The sequence below is a fragment of the Mus caroli genome, chromosome 10, assembly GCF_900094665.2.
Source record: "Mus caroli chromosome 10, CAROLI_EIJ_v1.1, whole genome shotgun sequence".
Classification (NCBI taxonomy): Eukaryota; Metazoa; Chordata; class Mammalia; order Rodentia; family Muridae; genus Mus; species Mus caroli.
Window position 1 is genome coordinate 57,665,539 of NC_034579.1, and position 18,433 is coordinate 57,683,971.

The 18,433-nt window shown below is 44.3% G+C and overlaps 1 protein-coding gene and 1 non-coding gene across 2 annotated transcripts in view; both read right to left on the reverse strand.

Moving 5' to 3' along the window:
* Positions 1-18,433, reverse strand: part of Mypn (myopalladin) — an 88,406-nt gene that overhangs the window by 63,332 nt on the left and 6,641 nt on the right. The window contains exon 2 of the mRNA XM_021174306.2: positions 13,908-14,804. Within this exon, the coding sequence (XP_021029965.1) occupies positions 13,908-14,803 (896 nt within the window). The 5' untranslated portion in view covers position 14,804. The remainder of the gene's footprint in view (positions 1-13,907; positions 14,805-18,433) is intronic.
* Trnak-cuu lies at positions 15,741-15,814 on the reverse strand. The gene has a single exon. It is a non-coding gene; the product is annotated as a tRNA-Lys (tRNA).

Genomic DNA, 18,433 nt, shown 5'->3' on the forward strand with positions numbered 1-18,433 from the left:
AAAAAAAAAAAAAAAAAACAGGCTGCTGTCACAGATGAAGACACTGGCCCGCCCTTACCACTTGGCTACATTTATGTAGAGCAAAGGAGACTTTTCTGGGCAACAAGAAGAAAGCAAAATCTAAGCCTGGGCTGACCCGGGATTCAGAATTCTCCATTCCCGGTCTCCTCCCAGGTGCTGGGATCAGGGGTTTATAGATCCCCAGGCTGGCCTCTAACTCTGCCTAGCTTAGGATGGCCTTGAACTTCTGACCTTCCTACCTCTACCTCCCGAATTCATCAAACCAGGGAATCAGACCAGGGCTTTGTGCCTATAAGGCAAACACTTTACCAGCTGAATTTCATCCCCTAAAATAATATGTTTTAAAGAGTAGATTATGTTGGTCAAGGTTCACTTGCCCCAAACTTTAACTGCTTCTACCTAGAAACTCTTCCCCTTCTTTAAGCCATTGCCTTTACGTCTAAATCATCACACAATCTGCTTATTTATTAAGGTTAGCCTTTATTATCTGTTCTCCTTCCAGAATGTAGTATTTTAGGAAACGTCATTTTCCTTAAAGGACTCCTGTGTCCCTGAAATATTTCCTGATACGTAGCAAGGGCCTTTAAGTGTTATCTGAGGAGCAGACAGACAGATTTTTCAGGTTTTGCCCTCATCAATTTGATGTATTGAAGTCTGTGTTACCTGTTTAAAAGTATAGTTTATTCTTTCCTTTGTCTGCTAGGTTGGTGAGAATGTATGTGCGCTTATGTGCTTGCACAGATGAAGGCCAGAGGTCAATGTTGGGTGTCTTCCTCAGTTACTTTCTACCTCCTACCTGTTTGTTTGTTTGTAGGACAGGGTTTCCCATTGGCCCAAAGCTCACAGACTTGATTTGGGTGGTCTGACTGGCTAGCATGCACCAGCGCTCCACCCTATTCATGCCACCAAAACATGCTCCGGTGGCTAGGCGAGGTTATTATGTGTGGACAGAGGAGCCAAACTCAAGCCCTCAGGTTTGTGCAACAAGCATTTTACCAAACGAGCCATGCCTGGACCCTGCTAACTTACATCTTCTAGAATGAACTCCTTTGTCTGCTCCCTAGGGAGCTGGGTGGGTGTTGATTTTCCTGAGTTGTTTGAAACCTTTGCCTGTTCAGGACAATCGGCTCTGATTACAGGAGACAATAGTTTCTGGTGATTGCTGGTGAAAGGCAGCCGCGATTTCAGCCCGGCAAACGCTGTGTACCAGAAGTGCCCCAACTATTGTTAGCTATCTGGGCCACTGCCTGGGCCACTACCCTGGCCCCTCCAGAACACACCTGCTGCATTGGCTCCTGTATTCAGGACTGTGCTGGGTGCTCAGCCCAAGCAAAGAAAGTGGGAAGCCCTGACCCACCCAGCTGCTTTAAATGTAGCCCGAGGTTGATCACGCTGACTGATAGTGTCCTCTTCTAGCCATTAGGTTTCTCCCCTCTGAGTCTGGAGCATGCCCAGAAGAGTTCCTAAGACCTATCCCATTTTTCTCTGGGATATGATTTGGATTTTGGTTTTCCTTGTCAATCAGGGTTCATATAATTTAAGATGTCAGTAAATCTTTAGATTTTACAGGACCCTTCCGAGGCCTTTATTATATAGTCTGTATACATTACTGTATATTCAGGAGGTTGGCTTATTTATCTTAAAGAGGATGTCTCTAGTTTATCGATGCATCAAGACTCACAGAACTGGTATCTGTCTTCCATGTGGAATCTCTACCTTTTAGGGGATTTCTAGAAGTCTCAGATTTGAGGCTGGTGATGTAGTTTGATTGGTGAAGTCTTGCCTGACGTGCATGAGGTTCTGGGTTGGGTCCCCAGCACCAAGAAACCAGATGTGGATGTCCACTGTGGTGAGCCCAAACTCTGGAGGTGGAGGTGGCAGAAACAGAAGCTCATCTGTAGCTGCAGAGTAAGTCTGAGGTGATCCTGAGATGGAAGAGATCCTGTCTCAGATCCCAAATGTTCTCTATGGTTTTTATTAGGTTTGGGTAGGGGTTGGAAGGGAAGGCAGACACTTGTCCCCAATCTTCCATTTTGGTATGACACCCCCTGCCCTTTCACCTCTTGTGGTGGTTTGAATATGCTTGGCCCAAGGAGTGGCACCATTAGGATGTTTGGCCTTGTTGGAGTAGGTGTGTCACTGTGGGTGTGGGCTTTTAAGACCCTCATCCTAGTTGCCAGGAACTCTGCTAGCAGCCTTCAGATGAAGACGTAGAACTTTCAGCTCCTCTTGCATCATGCCTGCCTGGATGCTGCCATGTTCCTGCCTTGATAATGGACTCAATCTCTGAACCTGTAAGCCAGCCCTAATTAAGTGTTGTCCTTATAAGAGTTGCCTTGGTCATGGTGTCTGTTCACAGCAGTAAAACCCTAACTAAGACACTTCTAATCTACCTGTTGTGCCTATTATCCTTTCAATTCTCCCGAGGTCACACTACTATTAAGTTAAATACCTATTTGCACTAATATTTATAAGTTAACAATAATATCAATAAGTTAGTAATATTTAACTCATGCTACCGAGGTTTTCACCTTATCTGCCTCTAATTTGCATTCAGTGTAGCCCACAATTTATTCCATCTTTTTCAAAAGAGTTTTACTTACCAAATTTCCAGACAGGGTCTATATGTAGCTCAGACTGGCTTCAAACTCTAAATCCTCCTGCCTCAGATTCCAGAGTGCCCTGCCCAGTTTGACCTATTCCTTCTTAGGGCAACTCCTCTTTAATATGTTGGTCCCTATTTTTTTTTTTTCTTACCATTTGGGATGCATTTTCTCAGTGTGCCCTGTAGAGAGAACATCTTGTGTATTGTATGGATGCATCAGTTGTCAGTAAAAAACAAACAAACAAACAAACAAACAAACAAACCCAAAACCCTATGGCCTATAGGAGAGACACCTGGTAGAGAGAAAGGATTCTGGGAGAGAGCCAGGCACAGAGAGATTGGCCCCAGAACATGAAGGAGGATAGATGCACTGAACTTGGGCAGAGGTAACCAGCCATGTGGCAAAACTTATATGGGAATAAATGGGTTATTAAGTTGTTATCTAATTGGGGAACCAGCTGAGGCTATCTGGCCAAGGTATTTGTTTATATATTTTGAGTCTCATGGTCATTATTCTGGGAGCTTGGGGCCAGGAGGAAAAACACTCATGAAGAGCTGGTTTTCTTATTGACCCAAAATTTGTATATTGGCGTTTCTTTACAACACTGACTAGATAGGGGTGATATGATAATAATGGTGATGAGAGTAACCCCTAACTTAGATTGGAGGCTCCTACCAGTCATAAGGAGGCAAACCACAGAGAGTTTCAAGGTTGACTCCCTGGCATGGATTAAGCATCACCCTTGGGGTTTGGGGCAATTCTTTTGTGACAGAAGTAAGAGAGGGAAAACTGAAGTTGATTTTGTACTTGAACAAAAAATGCAAAAGTTCTAAACCGAATGCCACTAAACCGGATCCAGAAACATATCAAAAAGATAATAGATTGTGACCAGGATATGTTTATCTCTTTTTTGTTTGTTTGTTTGGTTTTGAGACAGAGTTTCTCTGTATAGCCTTGGCTGGCCTGGAACTCACTCTGTAGACCAGGCTGGCCTCAAACTCAGAAATCCGCCTGCCTCTGTCTCCCAAGTGCTGGGATTAAAGGTGTGTGCCACTACTGCCTGGCCAGGATATGTTTATCTCAAAACAAAAACAAAAACAAAAAACCCTGAGTTTCCTTTAATATTATAAAGCCCATATTCTTTGCTATATTAACAGGATGATGCTGGAAGAAATCGATGATCTCCATAGGAGAAAAAAACTTTAAATTCTCTCTTACTATTTTTTTTAAGCTTTGGTTTGGACAATGATTCAGCAGATGAAGTGCTTTCTGTGTAAGTAGGAGAGACAGAGTCTAGCTCTCCAACAGTGATGTGGAGAGAACCCACTCCTGCTGTTCGTCCTTTGACCTTCATGTGCACACTGAGACACATACCGAAAAGATCAGCTTAGGGACTTTGGGCAGGTCATGAAACACTCACCCCTTGGGAACGGGGAGGCTAATTAGCATTTCTCAGACCGCTGGGTGGGAGGGGACATGCAGGTGGGGACACTTCATTGGGCTGATCATTGCTCACTTTCAGACAAGGGGAGTCCTTGTCACCTCATTCCCTAGAGACCAATCAGTTTAAAGGGCTCACTGTTCTGCCAATAGTATTGTGCCTAGTTGCTGATGCTCTGTTCTGCCCCTGGAAACCATATAAAAACTCACTGAACAGGTGTTAGGGGTCTGCCGCCTCTCTTTTGGGTCTCGGACTACCCCAGTGCACTGGAACAATAAATTCCTCTTGCTTTTTGCATAGATCCCGGCTCTCATGGTTCACTCACCTGGTCCCTGGTAAGCTAAGGCTCCCCGAGTCTTAAAATACCACACATGTGTGTGCATGTATGTGTGCACACATATGAGAGAAGAATACAAGCCAGGGTCAATGAAGCACACCTGCAACCCCAAACACTGTAGGAGGCTGGCAGTCAGAAGGCAGATTCCCAGAGGCTCTCTGGCCAGCCAGTCTAGGCAAGACAGTGAGTTCCAGGTCTGTCAGGACACCTTCCTTGTTTCAAAGAATAATGTGGAGAGCAGCTGAAGAAACAACGCTCTCCTCTACATGAGCATTCATGGATGAATGTCCCTGCACACACACACACACACACACACTCATACACACATACTCACACTCAAACACACACACACATAAACACACACACATACTCATACACACATACACTCAAACACACACACATAAACACACATAAACACATACACACACACACTCTACATCTCTCTCTTACCCATACACCCAAATTAAGTTTTTTTCTCTTTTTTAAACACAAGCTGTCCTAGTCCCCGTGCTGGCGTGAAACTCCTGCCTTTACCTCGAAAGCACTGGGATTATAGGCATGCGCCATGACGCCTGACTGGATTTTTAAATACGAAACTTCCTAGAGGAGAGGACGTTTAACAAAATCCCACATAATGTTAAAGGGTAGAAATCGATCTTGTTAAGGTCAGAAATAAGATCAGGAGCAGTGGGAACTGCAAAGCCTAAAGCCAAACCCAAACAAAACAAATTTGCTACAGGACGCCTTAGGAAATAGAAAAATCCACCATGTTTGTGGCTATTAACACCCCCTGCCCCCGCCTTTTTTCTTCTTCTTTTTGAGGCAGGGTTTAACTTAACAGCCCAGGCTGACCATGAACTAACTCTGGAGCTCAAGCAGGTCTTGAACTTATGAGCCTTCTGCTTCACCCTCTTGAGTAGCTGGTATTACAGGTCTGCTCCACCAAGCTCAGCTAATGTCCAGACTATTTTTTAAAATAGTCTTGCAAAAAGAAAAGAGCAAGCAATTCAATAGAAAAAGAAGAAGAGGGCTGGTGAGATGGCTCAGTAGGTAAGAGCACCCGACTGCTCTTCCGAAGGTCCAAAGTTCAAATCCCAGCAACCACCTGGTGGCTCACAACCACCCGTAATGAGATCTGATGCCCTATTCTGGTGCGTCTGAAGACAGCTACAGTGTACTTACATATAATAAATAAATAAATAAAAACAAAGCAAAAACTATTAAAAAAAAAAAGAAGAAAGAAAGAAAAAGAAGAACATCCAGAGTCAGCAAGATGGCTCCGGTAAAAGGGCTTGCTGCCAAGCCTGATGGCCCTGGTTCTATCCCAGGCACCCCCATGGAGGAAGGAGAGAGAGAACTGACTCTCGAAAGCTGTCCTCCAAACTCCATATTCACACCATGGCATGCATATACACTAAATAAATAAATAAATATAATTTTTAATACGATCAACTAGATAATATGCGGCAAAGCTTCATACCCACTCCATTAGTTAAACTGGTAATGTCAATATTGGCCATGATGCAGAGTCACCAGAACCCTTGCATTATCTCCGTGAGAACACAAGTCAGAACAATTCTTTGGGAAGACAATTTGCTACTGTTGTGAGGTTGATGTCACACAGACACTGCCTCTAATCTCATCCCTACCCACATTAAAGAAAGAAGTGAAAACACATTCACCAGGCTATATCGGAAGTATATATCATTATAAATGTCGGGGGGAAACACTGAAGAAGATCAGTCATACGGGGAAAAGCAACAGTGTAGCCATGTGCTGACATACCACACAACGTGCAAAAGGCTGAACAGGGACTTGGCTTAAGGAAGCGAAGTCATGTAGTGAAAGAATATAGACATTCTAATTCCAGTCACCTCACGTTTTTACATGACAGACTGACTAATCCACTTAATCTTTAAAAGGAAGAACCTCATACTTAAACACTGGGTATGGGGGTGTTCGGGTGCCATGGTGTGCACGCTGCAGCTGGAGGACAACCTGCTAGAGTCAGCATTCTGTCCACCATGTGGGCTCTGCAGATCAAGGTCAGGTTGTCAGCTTTAGTGGCAAGCATCTTCACCTGCCAAGAGCCATCTCCCTGGCCCTTACCTTTTTTTTTTTTAACTTTTACATCATCAACAAAATAGAGACGTAGGCATTGCTGAGCACCACCAATCATCAGCGAGTTGCCAGCAGCTTGTTAGAAGAGTGTCTGGCCTCATCTTAAGGCCTGGGTGTAGCCTATGACATTGCTTGCCTGTTCAGGTCTCCGGTAGTTCTCACGCTGCTAGCCCACAAGCTGCTCTGCCTGCCTCAGAAGCCATCTGAAGCTGCCTTGCTCTCTGTTACTTCAAAACCATGTCTGCCTCACCCCTCAGGTTCTGGCTACATCTGCTCTTTCAGTGCTGACTCCTAAGCAGTAGCACGGCTGTGCTCAAAGCTTTCTGGAGGTAGAGAATTTGTGAGTCTTGCTTGATGTTCTAACCTTAGACACGTGACACATAAATATGCTAAATACTCATTGAACAAATGGGAGAATGTGGGGTCTCCCAAAAGGTACAAGAAAAAGCCTTGAAATCACAGAATATGAATTGCCTCTGCATTATTTAAGATGGTCTTTCTTTTTTGTTCCTCCCCACTTCCCAACCCCCAGACAGGATTTTTCTGTGTAGAACTGACTGTCCTGGAACTCGCTGTGTAGACCAGGCTGGCCTAGAACTCAGAGATCACTTGCCTCTGCCTTCTGAATGCTGGGATTAAAGGCATGTGCCACCATTGCCCAACCCAATATATCTTTATTTTATTTTTAGACAGAGTCTCATGTAGCCCAGGCTGGCCTCCAACTTGCTAATTGGCCTAGAAAGACCTCAAACTTCTGGCCCTTCTGCCTCTACATCCCAAATGCTGGGCTTACATACACAAGCCACCATGGGCGCACAAGATCCTTTCTTCTGTTTTAAAACATCTCATTTCGTAGGCACGCTACTTTCAAGCAATTGTCCAGAAGTAGCAATAAGGAAACCGAATGACCACAGCAAGTGCCGATAGCTATAAAAAGCAAACTTGCATTGCCTTAGAAGTTTGTGTACAAGCAGAGGGTGACCCAGCTGTACATTCCTGGGCAGAGAATTTGGAGTCAGGACACAGAAAGGGATCAGGGCCATTTGCTGGGGATTCCTGTGGACCCTTTCATCTGGGGCCACTGCATCAGTAGATGTCATTTCCCAAGACACAGATAAAGCCCTGTCCAAGCCTGCTTGCCTTTCGGGAATGCTGATTTCAGTGAGCTAGCACTTCACTACTACTGAGCGATCGCACACAATTAACTTGGAAACCAAGAGTATACATACACATCTGTTGCCAGCTAAACTGAAGCTACACGCACATGGTAAAGTCTCGATCACACACACGGGCCCTGAGAGACAGTTGCCCAGCAGACATATTTTCTTACTAAAGTAGTAGAAAATGTCATTTTCTTCTTGACCCTATGTTACAAGCCAAAATTACGCATCGTTTTACTATCATTGTCATTATTATTTTTGAGATTAAGTCTCAGGTTGCCCTGGAACTTGTTATTTTGACCAGGATGAGGACCATATCTGGTCCTTCTAGCATCCAACTCCTGAGCTCCAGGGTCACAGCTGAGCACGCTGTGGCGCCTGATCTATGCTTTGCTATGGATTGAACTTGGAGCCTCGCACATGGTGGGCAAGCACCGTACCAGCTGAGATCCGTCTCTAGCTCAACTCTGATGTATTGTTAGGAGAATCCAATGGATTAAAATCTGTGCCACTGGGTCCTCTGACTGAGATACTGCAAGGGCTTTAGTCTGCAGCAAGCAGGCTTCAGGCTGTCGTTGCCTCAGCTCCTTTAAGTTTAACCATATTGCGCCTTTATCTTAAGCGTGTGTGTGTGTGTGTGTGTGTGTGTGTGTGTGTGTGTGTGTGAGAGAGAGAGAGAGAGAGAGAGAGAGAGAGATTTTGAGGATTCCCCCCTCCCTTCTGGGGGAGTTAGTTACTGTTGAAAGAAAGTTGGAAAATATTATCCATTGTAGCACTGGACTGAGTCAGGAGTCCCTGTTTGCTGTCACCTGTGTGACCAGTCCCTTTGTAAACAGTAGGGAAACGTGATCCCTCCCTCTGTCCTCTTAGATCAACTCAGCCTTATAAAAGGCACAAGCACGATGAGGCAGACTCTTCTCAGTGTCCGGAGACTTTTTGGATGTCCTAATTTCTTTGAGACAAGGTCTCGGGCTTCAACTCATGTGCAGCTAAGAATAATGTTGAATTCTTTTTTTTTTAATTAGGTATTTTCCTCATTTACATTTAATTTTTAATTCTTAATCCTCCTTACTCCTCCTTACTTAATACTGCTTACCCCTGAGTGTGGAACCCCTCCTGGTTCCGTCTGCTTTTCTGACTGAGAATTGCACTCTTTTTAGACCCTTGGACTCAGAGTTTGCCAGCATCTTTCACAAACCTACTGTTTCTTTTATTTAGCCAGCCCTGGCCTGTGAAGCCTTTTCCACTGCCCTCCCACCCCACCCCCGTGCACAGCTCCAAACTTGTGGAATAGTGTGTGTGTGTGCCTGTGTGTGTCTGTGTGAGAATATGTGTGTGTGTGTGTGTGTGTATGTGCATGCATGTGTGTCTGTGGGCACATGCATATACATGTGTGTGCATGTGTGTGTGCCTGTGTGTCGTTGTGTGTAGGTATGCACACACATGTTTGTACCAGCCAGAGGTTGACATCCAGTGTTATTGTTATTGTCTATCTCTCCCCCCCCTTTATTCTTTGTGAATTTCATACATGTATACAATGTGTTTTGATCATACTAAGCTTTCCACTCCCCCTATCAAACTCCTTCCAGACCACCCTCTCCGCCACACCCCCTCCCAGTTTCACGTCCTCTATTCACGGCTCACAGAGCCCGATCAGTGCTGACTTTATATGCTCAGGGCTGTCTTCTGGAGCATGAGCATCCTAATATCCATGAGGGTCTTTCACTGTCCTGGAGCCGGCAAGCCCTAAGAATCCGCTTGCTACCTCTCCAGCATGACAGGACACCCACCCTTGTCACGTGGAGTTGTTCCTTAAATCATCCACCTCGTCCAGTCAGTCACCAAGTTCAGCTTCATCTGAACCTGGCAGCCTTCCTTCTTCTCACGGCAAGAGTCCCACCCCACTGGAGTAGCTGATGCCCAGGGTGCCTTCCATTCCGTTCCCAGAAGCCTCGGCACTCCACCTTTTTCCGATCTAATCCATCCTTCTGGAATCACCCTCCTGAAATGTTCCCCTTCGCATCGCTCATATGACATGAGACTGCTTCTGGCTTGTTCTGGCTTTTGCTTTCCAGGTTCTTCAAAATCATCTGGCTCTACTCTCCTTTCTGCTTAGATCACTTTCCTCCCTGTCACAACCAAAATATTACAATGCCCTCTGCCCTCTGCCCCCTGTCCTATGTCCAGTAGACAAGGTCATGAGACTCCCTGGTCCATGGGTCTCGTGGAGCCTAGTCTAGCTTCAACCTTGCTATCATAGTTAAGGATGATGGATGACTTTGAACTTCTGACCCTCCTACCTCCACCTTTCAAGTCCTGATTATAGGCATGTGTCACCACGTCTGGTTTTATGTATGGCTGGGAACCAAACTCAGGCGTCCCCAGCCCTCCTCCTTGGACACCCCTTATTACACAATGCTGCAGCGTTCTGATTACACGTCTACTTTCTCTAGTAGATTATTGGCTGCTCTCTCGGTATGGTTTAGATGTGGTTTGAAAACAAGGTCGCTAACCTCCAATAGCTCGCTGCTTTGAACTCTGGCTTTGAACAACTTTAGTGACTCGGTGTGTGTTTGTTGAACAAGTGAGTTCATTTCTAACTAGCTCCAGTTTAGTCTTCAAAGCTCAACTAGAATACCTTATAGTTCTGCAGCCTTCCTCTACCTTCCCTATCTCTCAGCCTGAGAGCTTATGGTCTATTCCTATAGAAATTAAGAAGAAGCCGGGCGTGGTGGCGCATGCCTTTAATCCCAGCACTCGGGAGGCAGAGGCAGGCGGATTTCTGAGTTCGAGGCCAGCCTGGTCTACAAAGTGAGTTCCAGGACAGCCAGGGCTACACAGAGAAACCCTGTCTCGAAAAACAAAACAAAAAAAGGAAAAAAAAAAAGAAATTAAGAAGAAGCCAAGCATAGGGCACATGTAAAATTAGGGTGACTTTTTTCTCAACTTCCTGGAAGGCATTGGTATACATTTATATTATTTGTATAGTTGCATTGACAATGGTGCTGAGCAAAATAAAAACTAAGCAAAGACTGCTCTCTAAGTAGACTTGTATAAACCCCATGCTTAGAAAAACAGCGACAGCTGATAGCCGACCAGGAAAATTATAGTTTTCTTTATACGATTGTAGTCAGGAATTTCAGTACCAGTTCATTCCGAAATGAATATAATGGACCCCTATGAACTTCCTGGCCTCAGACCAACTGTTGCTATAGACCCGAGCTCTGTCAGCAGAGAAGTTCTTCCTAGGTAAAATTAGTACTGCTGCACAGAGTCCTCCTACATGACTTTCATTGTGTGTGTATGTGTGTATGTGCACGTGAATGTGTGCATGTGTGTGTACAGGTTTTGTGTGTGACCATGTGTGTGTATACATGCAGTTTGTATATGTGTGAGTTCATACTCCTGCATAGGGTCAGGGAGAATCTGAAGTCACATGGGAGGTCTTCCTCAATCACTCTCTACAATATTGACGGAGGCGAGGTCTCTTCTGACCCGGCAGCTCACCCATCCTGTCCAGTCTAGCTAATCAGTTTACCTGGGAATCTTGCACTGTATGGGTTGTGGAGATCTGAACTCTGGTCCTCATGTTTGTGCTTCAATCCACCGAGCCATTCCTTTGGCTTGAAAATGTGTAGATTTGTACATTTTTGCCTGGCTGATTGACCAGTTTTGGGTGACTATTGGATTACTTCTATTTGGGGAAGAAGTACTTTATAATTGTAGTTGTTTTTGTTTGTTTGTTTGTTTTTGGATGGTGTACTGAACTGATTCTTGTAGCTGAGACTGTCACCATTGAGAAATGTCAAGAATGAGTGATTTGGTCTTTTACTTAAAAAACAAAAACAAAACAAAATCCCAGTCTATCCAGAAACCCAAGAGTTAGATGGACCTCTCTAGGGTATGTGTGCTGTAAGCTGAAGGCTCAACAGCTTCCTTAGACTGACCTGAAGCCATGGAGGGGCATGTGTCACACTGCTGGAATGACAGCTCACAAGATTTCCTGACCATAGTTCCAGGAGGTGTCATCGGTTATATTTAAAGGAGAAGGTCGGACACCACTGTTACTACTCTTTCCTGTTGTCGTTGGCCAACTGCATAACTCAGATTTTAGACGTAAGATGAATCTCTTACTTTCCTGGTTTTGTTTGTTTGTTTTTAGCATTGCCCCACTCTCCCAAACGACGAGGACAATATCAGTTGTACACAACCAGTGAAGACAAGTGAAACTGGGAGCCAGATTCTCTCTGCAGTTTCTCCTTCTGGGTCTCAATGTTCCTCGTATCCCGAGGGACTTCTCCAGTGATTAACTACAAGAATTCTCCTGAATGTATAGTTTCCCCCGATCCTTATTGATTCATTGAGTCACTAGTGTGAGCCAAAAGTGGAACTTGGCGCTCAAGACTCAGAACCATCAAAACCCTGCTGTGAAGGTCAGCTGGGTAACCTGACCTGTCTATATCACTGTGAAAATAATATTGGGTATGCTTTATCTTAAAAGAAAAAATTTTTTTTGCAGATTGATGGTGGTGGTGGTGTGGGGGTGGTGTTTCAAGACAGGCTTTCTCTTTGTGTAGACCTAGCTGTCCTGAAATCAGCTCTGTAGACCAGGCTGGCCTCAAACTCACAGGTCTCTGTCTGCCTCTGCCTCCTGAGTGCTAGGATTAAAAGTGTGCCCTACCACCATCTGGCCCTTGAAAGCAAAATCTGATATATGAATGTGCCTTTGGGCCAGAATACTTTCAATTAGTATGCACATATAAAATACAATTATTCATATTACCGTGATTGTTTCATAGTGGGAATAGTTTGAAAGAAAAAGATGAAATACTATTGACTTACAGAGAATAAAGTTTATGTAGTAATGATGTCATATTCTAGCAGTAATTGGGTGATTAAAGAAGCATAGTAACTCTTACAGGACTCTGAACGCCAGTCATTCGCCATAAATGCAATGCATTTTATGTGTGTTATTCACATGTTACCATATGGTAAGAAGAGAGGTAGCAGATACCAGCAGGTTGGTTCCAGATTCGGTGGGACCACAAATATAGAAGGAAATCTTTCAAAGTCTAGAATAAAATTAGCACCTGAAGTTCGGAACAGCACATGTAAGTCAGGACGCCTGAAGCTCATGTGCCTTACATGGGTGTCTCTAGGGCTGGGGAAACCGTGCAGTGGGTCAAGCACCTGACTCAGAAGCGTGAGGATCTGGGTTAGGAGCATCCCAGAACATAGGTAAAAACAAGGGGACACACACACACACACACCCTCATGCCCATGCACATATACACACATACATGATGGACATCTCCTTTGCTCATTAGACATATTAGAGAAAGACTTTTACATATGTAGAGTGAATGTTTAAAATTGGTCTGATCCACAACTATAGTCTATCTTAAAATCTATCAGCCATTATCTTATCACTTGCCCCGCCCCCATTTGTTTTTAATTATTTGAGACAAGGTCTCAAGGGATCCAATCCGGCTTCCACTAACATCCATACATATAAGCACATACATAATTTTTAAAAAAATCTTAAAAATAGGTCAGGCGTGGTGGCGCACGCCTTTAATCCCAGCACTCAGGAGGCAGAGGCAGGCGGATTTTTGAGTTCGAGGCCAGCCTGATCTACAAAGTGAGTTCCAGGACAGCCAGGGCTATACAGAGAAACCCTGTCTCAAAAAACAAAACAAAACAAAACAAAACAAAACAAAACAAAACAAAAACATACACAAAACAAAACAAAATAAAACAAAGAAAAAACATAAACAAAACAAAACAAAACAAAACAAAACAAAAATCCTAAAAATATATGGCTCTTAGAAGAAGAAAAAAATGGAGGGAGACAGGGTTTTACGTTGGCCAGACTGCCTTACACTCTATATGTAGCCAAAGGTGACCTCGAACTACTGATCCCCTTGCCTCTCCCTCTAGAGTGCTAGAGTAAAGGTTTGTGCTGAGGGAATTCAGACATTTGTTGCAGTGCCAGGGTGAGGGAGTGAACTCAGGCCCTCGTACCTGCTGGGCAAGCAAGCGCTCTACCCGTAGTACCAAGACACAGCCTCAGCCCTAGAATAAATGGAGTTACTTATGTAGCCGGTGCTATGTTCCTGCCTTTCCTCCCAGCTCCTTTTCTCAAAGGAAGTATGGAATTTTTCTGGAGCAACGATCATGGCAGACAGAATTGCTAAACACTGCTCACTGGCCGTCTTTACCTTACTTGGGGCGGTGGAATTCCTACCACTATACAATCCAACTGGACTCGGCTGCCTTCCGGAACTTCTCGGCTCCGTAACTTTTGTGTGAAGCGGGGAGGCTGCCCCAGAGGCTCTTCGTAGTATAGGGATGAAGGCGAAGAGCCAGGGGTGCTGTCTCCAGCCGCAGCCTCTCCCGCAGCCAACTCAGCTTCCCTCCTCTTGGCTTCTCGCTGTTCAATAGCGTGGTTCAGCTCATTATCCCTGCTGTCCGCAGGGATAGGAATGGGGACTGATGCTCTCTCTCGCCTTTCTGTCAGATCTGAGAAAGTGGAGCTGTTTTCCTGCAGAACTTTGTTTTGGGATTCCGTCTTGCTCTTGTGGTTTTTGCAGGCCCGAGGTCTGATCCTCTTGGAGCTGTGAGCCTTGAAAAGGGAGGAAAGTTCTTCGATGAAATCGGCAGCCTTGTTCAGGAAAACTTTCTTGGACTGGGTTTCAGAACTGTACTGCGGCCTCTTGGTCTCTGGCGGGCTGTCTTTAGGACTGGCCGGACCTCGGGAGCTGTCCTGGTGGAAGGCAGGTTCGAAGCTTGGCTTGGACGCATGCTTCGTCTGGTCAGAAGACAGACGCTTCCTGGCTTGAGCTTCATCCACTCTCTCCAAGGGGTCGTGGTTGATGGCCAGCCTCGCCAAATTGACACTTTCATCTAACTCCTCTTGGCTCAGGAAGGCAGAAAGGTCCGGAAGGTCCTCCGGGCCTCCTCCTTCTGCAGCCCCAGGACCACTGAAATGGAAAGGGTTGGAGGAGGGCTCAGCTCGACTTCGCTCGTTGTCCCCACGATGTCTGGTTTCAGCCAGGTAGCTTTCTCTCAGGAGCTGAGAGATGGAAGTGGATGCCTCTATGCTGTCTTCTTGCATGCTGAAACAAAGTGAGGAGAATAGCCGAACAATTCAGATTATTGCCACGGAATAACAAGCCTGCCTTTACTTCAGCACAGAGACTTAAATTATGGGTTGTGTTTTTTTAAAAGCTCATATCACCTAATGTAGACATTTTCACAAAAGTGAAAGATGTAACGATGATTCCTAACTCAATAAAGCTTCTCTGAAATTAAAAATAAAATTTTGCAGAGTGCGGTGGCCATGACTTTAATCCCAGCATTTAGGAGGCAGAGGCCAGATGAATCTCTGTGAGTTCTGGGCCAGCCTGGTCTTCAAAGTGAGTTCCAAGATAACCAGGGCTATGTAGAGAAATCCTGTCTCAAAAATCCAAAACAAACAACACCTGGGGATTACTATTTAAGTAAAAAACAAACAAAGAAAACCAACTTTACATTAAATTCAATTGTGCAAGTTATGAGATAATCATGGTGATTTAATACAGTATCAGGGCGGGGAATGGAATTCAGGGGCAGAGTATTTGCCTAAAATGTGAAAAAAAATGTCTAAGCCTAATTTTTAAAATGCCACTTATGTATGTATGTATGTATGTATGTATGTATGTATGTATTATGTAGTGTGTGTGTGTGGCTTTCAGGTGCCATAAAGGTTCTTTCTTCCACCATGGGAATCTAAGGATCATACCAAGGCTTGGCTGCAAGCCCCTGGACCCTCTGAACCATCTCACTGGCCCTTCTAAGCCCGATTTTGGTAATGGTAGCAATTTTTTTAAATAATTAAGCTGTTTGTTTATTTGTTTGTTTGTTTCGAGGCAGGGTTTCTCTGTATAGCCCTGGCTGTCCTGGAGCTCACTTTGTAGATCAGGCTGGCCTCGAACTCAGAAATCTGCCTGCCTCTGCCTCTGGAATGCTGGGATTACAGGCGTGTGCCACCACTGCCAAGCAAAGTGTTAGTCAGGCCCCACTGGGATTTGAACCCAGGATCTCCTATTTAAGAGACAGGCACTTTAGCCAACTAAGCCATGGAGCCACCTGGAAGACCACCCCCCCATCTCCCCCCCCATCAGTTTTATGAACTCAATGATAATAGAATTCTAGAAAAACATAAAAGAAATTGGCAACATATTATTTTAGCTACTGAAGATGTTGCCTTGACATAGCTCATGAAAAACTAAGGGTATTTATGTTGTTTGGTAGGAGACACACTGTTTCAATTCAGTGTTGTTGCTGGACTCAGCCTGCTCTCAAAAGCTAGGGTCATCTTCCCTTCATGTTGAGTCTAAACTGTTGGGCCTTGGTGTTTGTTTGTTTGTTTGTTTGAGATTTAAAATTTAAACAGATAGTTATTTGTCTGTCTGTGTGTGGTGTGGCATGAGAGTCAGTGCCCCATGAGTCCAGAGGTGCGCTGAGAAAAAAATCGGAACAGTGTGTACTCTTAATGACCAAGCCATTTCTTCTGCCCCCAAACCTAGGTTTTTAAAATGGTCTCGCATTACCTTTGCTCAAAAGAAGCGATGAAAGGTTACAGAATTCAGTGCTTAGCAGGAGCTGTCACAGTCTTAGTTTTTAAATAGTAAATATTCGAATATATCACCTTTTTGGAAATATTTCTACAACCTTAAGAAAACAGTAACGTGTTTGGTGCTGGTGATATCTTTCTCATATTCCCTCTGCAGCTTGCTGAGGGATAGCTCACCTTTGACCCCCAGGCAGTTAATTCTCTTCTTTTTTGGGGGGGGGGTGTTTTGTTTTGTTTTGTTTTCGAGACAGGGTTTCTCTGTGTAGTCCTGGCTGTCCTGGAACTCACTCTGTAGACCAGGCTGGCCTCGAACTCAGAAATTCACCTGCCTCTGCCTCCCAAGTGCTGGGATTAAAGGCATTTGCCACCACGCCGGGCCAGTTAATTCTCTTCTATCCCAAACAGACACTCAGAGATGGCCATAATCTTCCCATTTACTGACTCCACCCACCCTCAGGGATGATAATGGAATGAAGACTACACGACATTCTTCGATATTAGGTATCTGTCTTCTCAATAAAATGGGGGAGAAAATAATACCCTAAATCTCTAAGATTCACAACAAAACCCGTTTCAGTCGATCTATCTCTTCTGCCTGACATGGTAGTCTCTCACTTATATCACACTGAAGGCTTCCTAGGAACTTCCCTTGCTCCTAGACTTCCACGGTGCTATCCCAAGCTAACCTCATGATTGGCAAAGTAGGCGGTCACCTTGAGAGGGCAGTTAGAGATGGCTAGATGGGTCACTCCCGGGGAATGTTTTCTCTGTGTGCTTGCCAGAGCCTGAGACAGTTCTGACTGGAGTTAATTCAGTGAAGTCTACGGTGCCTTCAAAAGGGATGAATTTAAAATTCAAAGGTGTTAGATGACGCAGAAAGACGGTCATTAGGGTACGAAGGAGAGTATAAAAACTGGAACTACGAACAATAAGAATCAGCCAAACAAATTATGTCATGCTCATTAACTAGGATGGTTTTACGTTTTGTAGAGTGATAATACATAAAATAGCACATGAAAACGGAACTAATATCCCAGTTGAGAATTTCCATTTGTGCATGGACCCTGTGGGAGAACAGATGTGTGGAAAGAGGCTCAGAATGCTTTTTGAAACCATAGTTAATATGCATGGATGAGTTATTGTAATTACCCATTCATTTACTTCTTTAGCTTGACTCTCTGGATACACTTATAAACCAGGAAGCTCCTCTGAGGGATGCTGCTGGTGTTTCACTCTGTTGTAACGTGACTTCGCCTTTATCTCTCTGTGTTGTATTGGCTTAGACTGAAGCCAACATAGAAATGAACACTGACCATAAAATTCGAGAGATTCGAATTAAAATTATGGCTTCATCTCTCAGCAGGTGAGGGACTGAGACGTTTGGCAATATCCTGAGCTTCAAGGCAAAGCCCTTCTAACACGGCCTGTGGCTACGGGGATGCAACTGGCATTATCATTATCTTTTTTTTTTTTTTCCAAGAGAAAAAACAGTCAGAGAGCAGAAGGTGGTCAACAAATACTTGCTGGTTTCTTGTTCACTAGAACTTCCTATTCGATCTATTACTTCTTTTTTTTTTTTTTTAATTGCAGGGTTAAGTAGAAAAGACCAAATAACAAAAAGAAACTCATAGTCAAAAGAAAAACCATGTGGTATTGCAAAAATAAATGAATAAATAAATAAATGGCTCCATGCATGTTGGGCAAGTGTTCTATCCTGGGCTACAACCCTGCCATTTCACCTAATAAATTTAACTGAGAGTCTTCTATATGCCAGGTGCTATTCTAGGTACCGAGTGGCCAATAAAAGACATCACTTCTTTATGGAGTTGACTTGCTAATGGGGAGGAATGAGGATATCAATATTAAGAATAAAGTATGGCATGGCGGTCAAATGTAAAGCAGGAAGGGGTAGAGCTCAGGAGAGGTGTGTTAGCTGGGAAGGCCAAATTCATTAGACTTCAGCAACCTGCTCAGTCAGGGAGAAATGTCAGGTCAGAAAGGATGAGTGTTCAGTGTGTTGAGTCAAACCCTTTGTTTGAAAAGAATGTGAGTAAAAAGAACAGAAGATATGAGGTAAGAAATGTACACTGCTATAGACTGGGCATGGTGGCTTATGCCTTTAATCCCAGT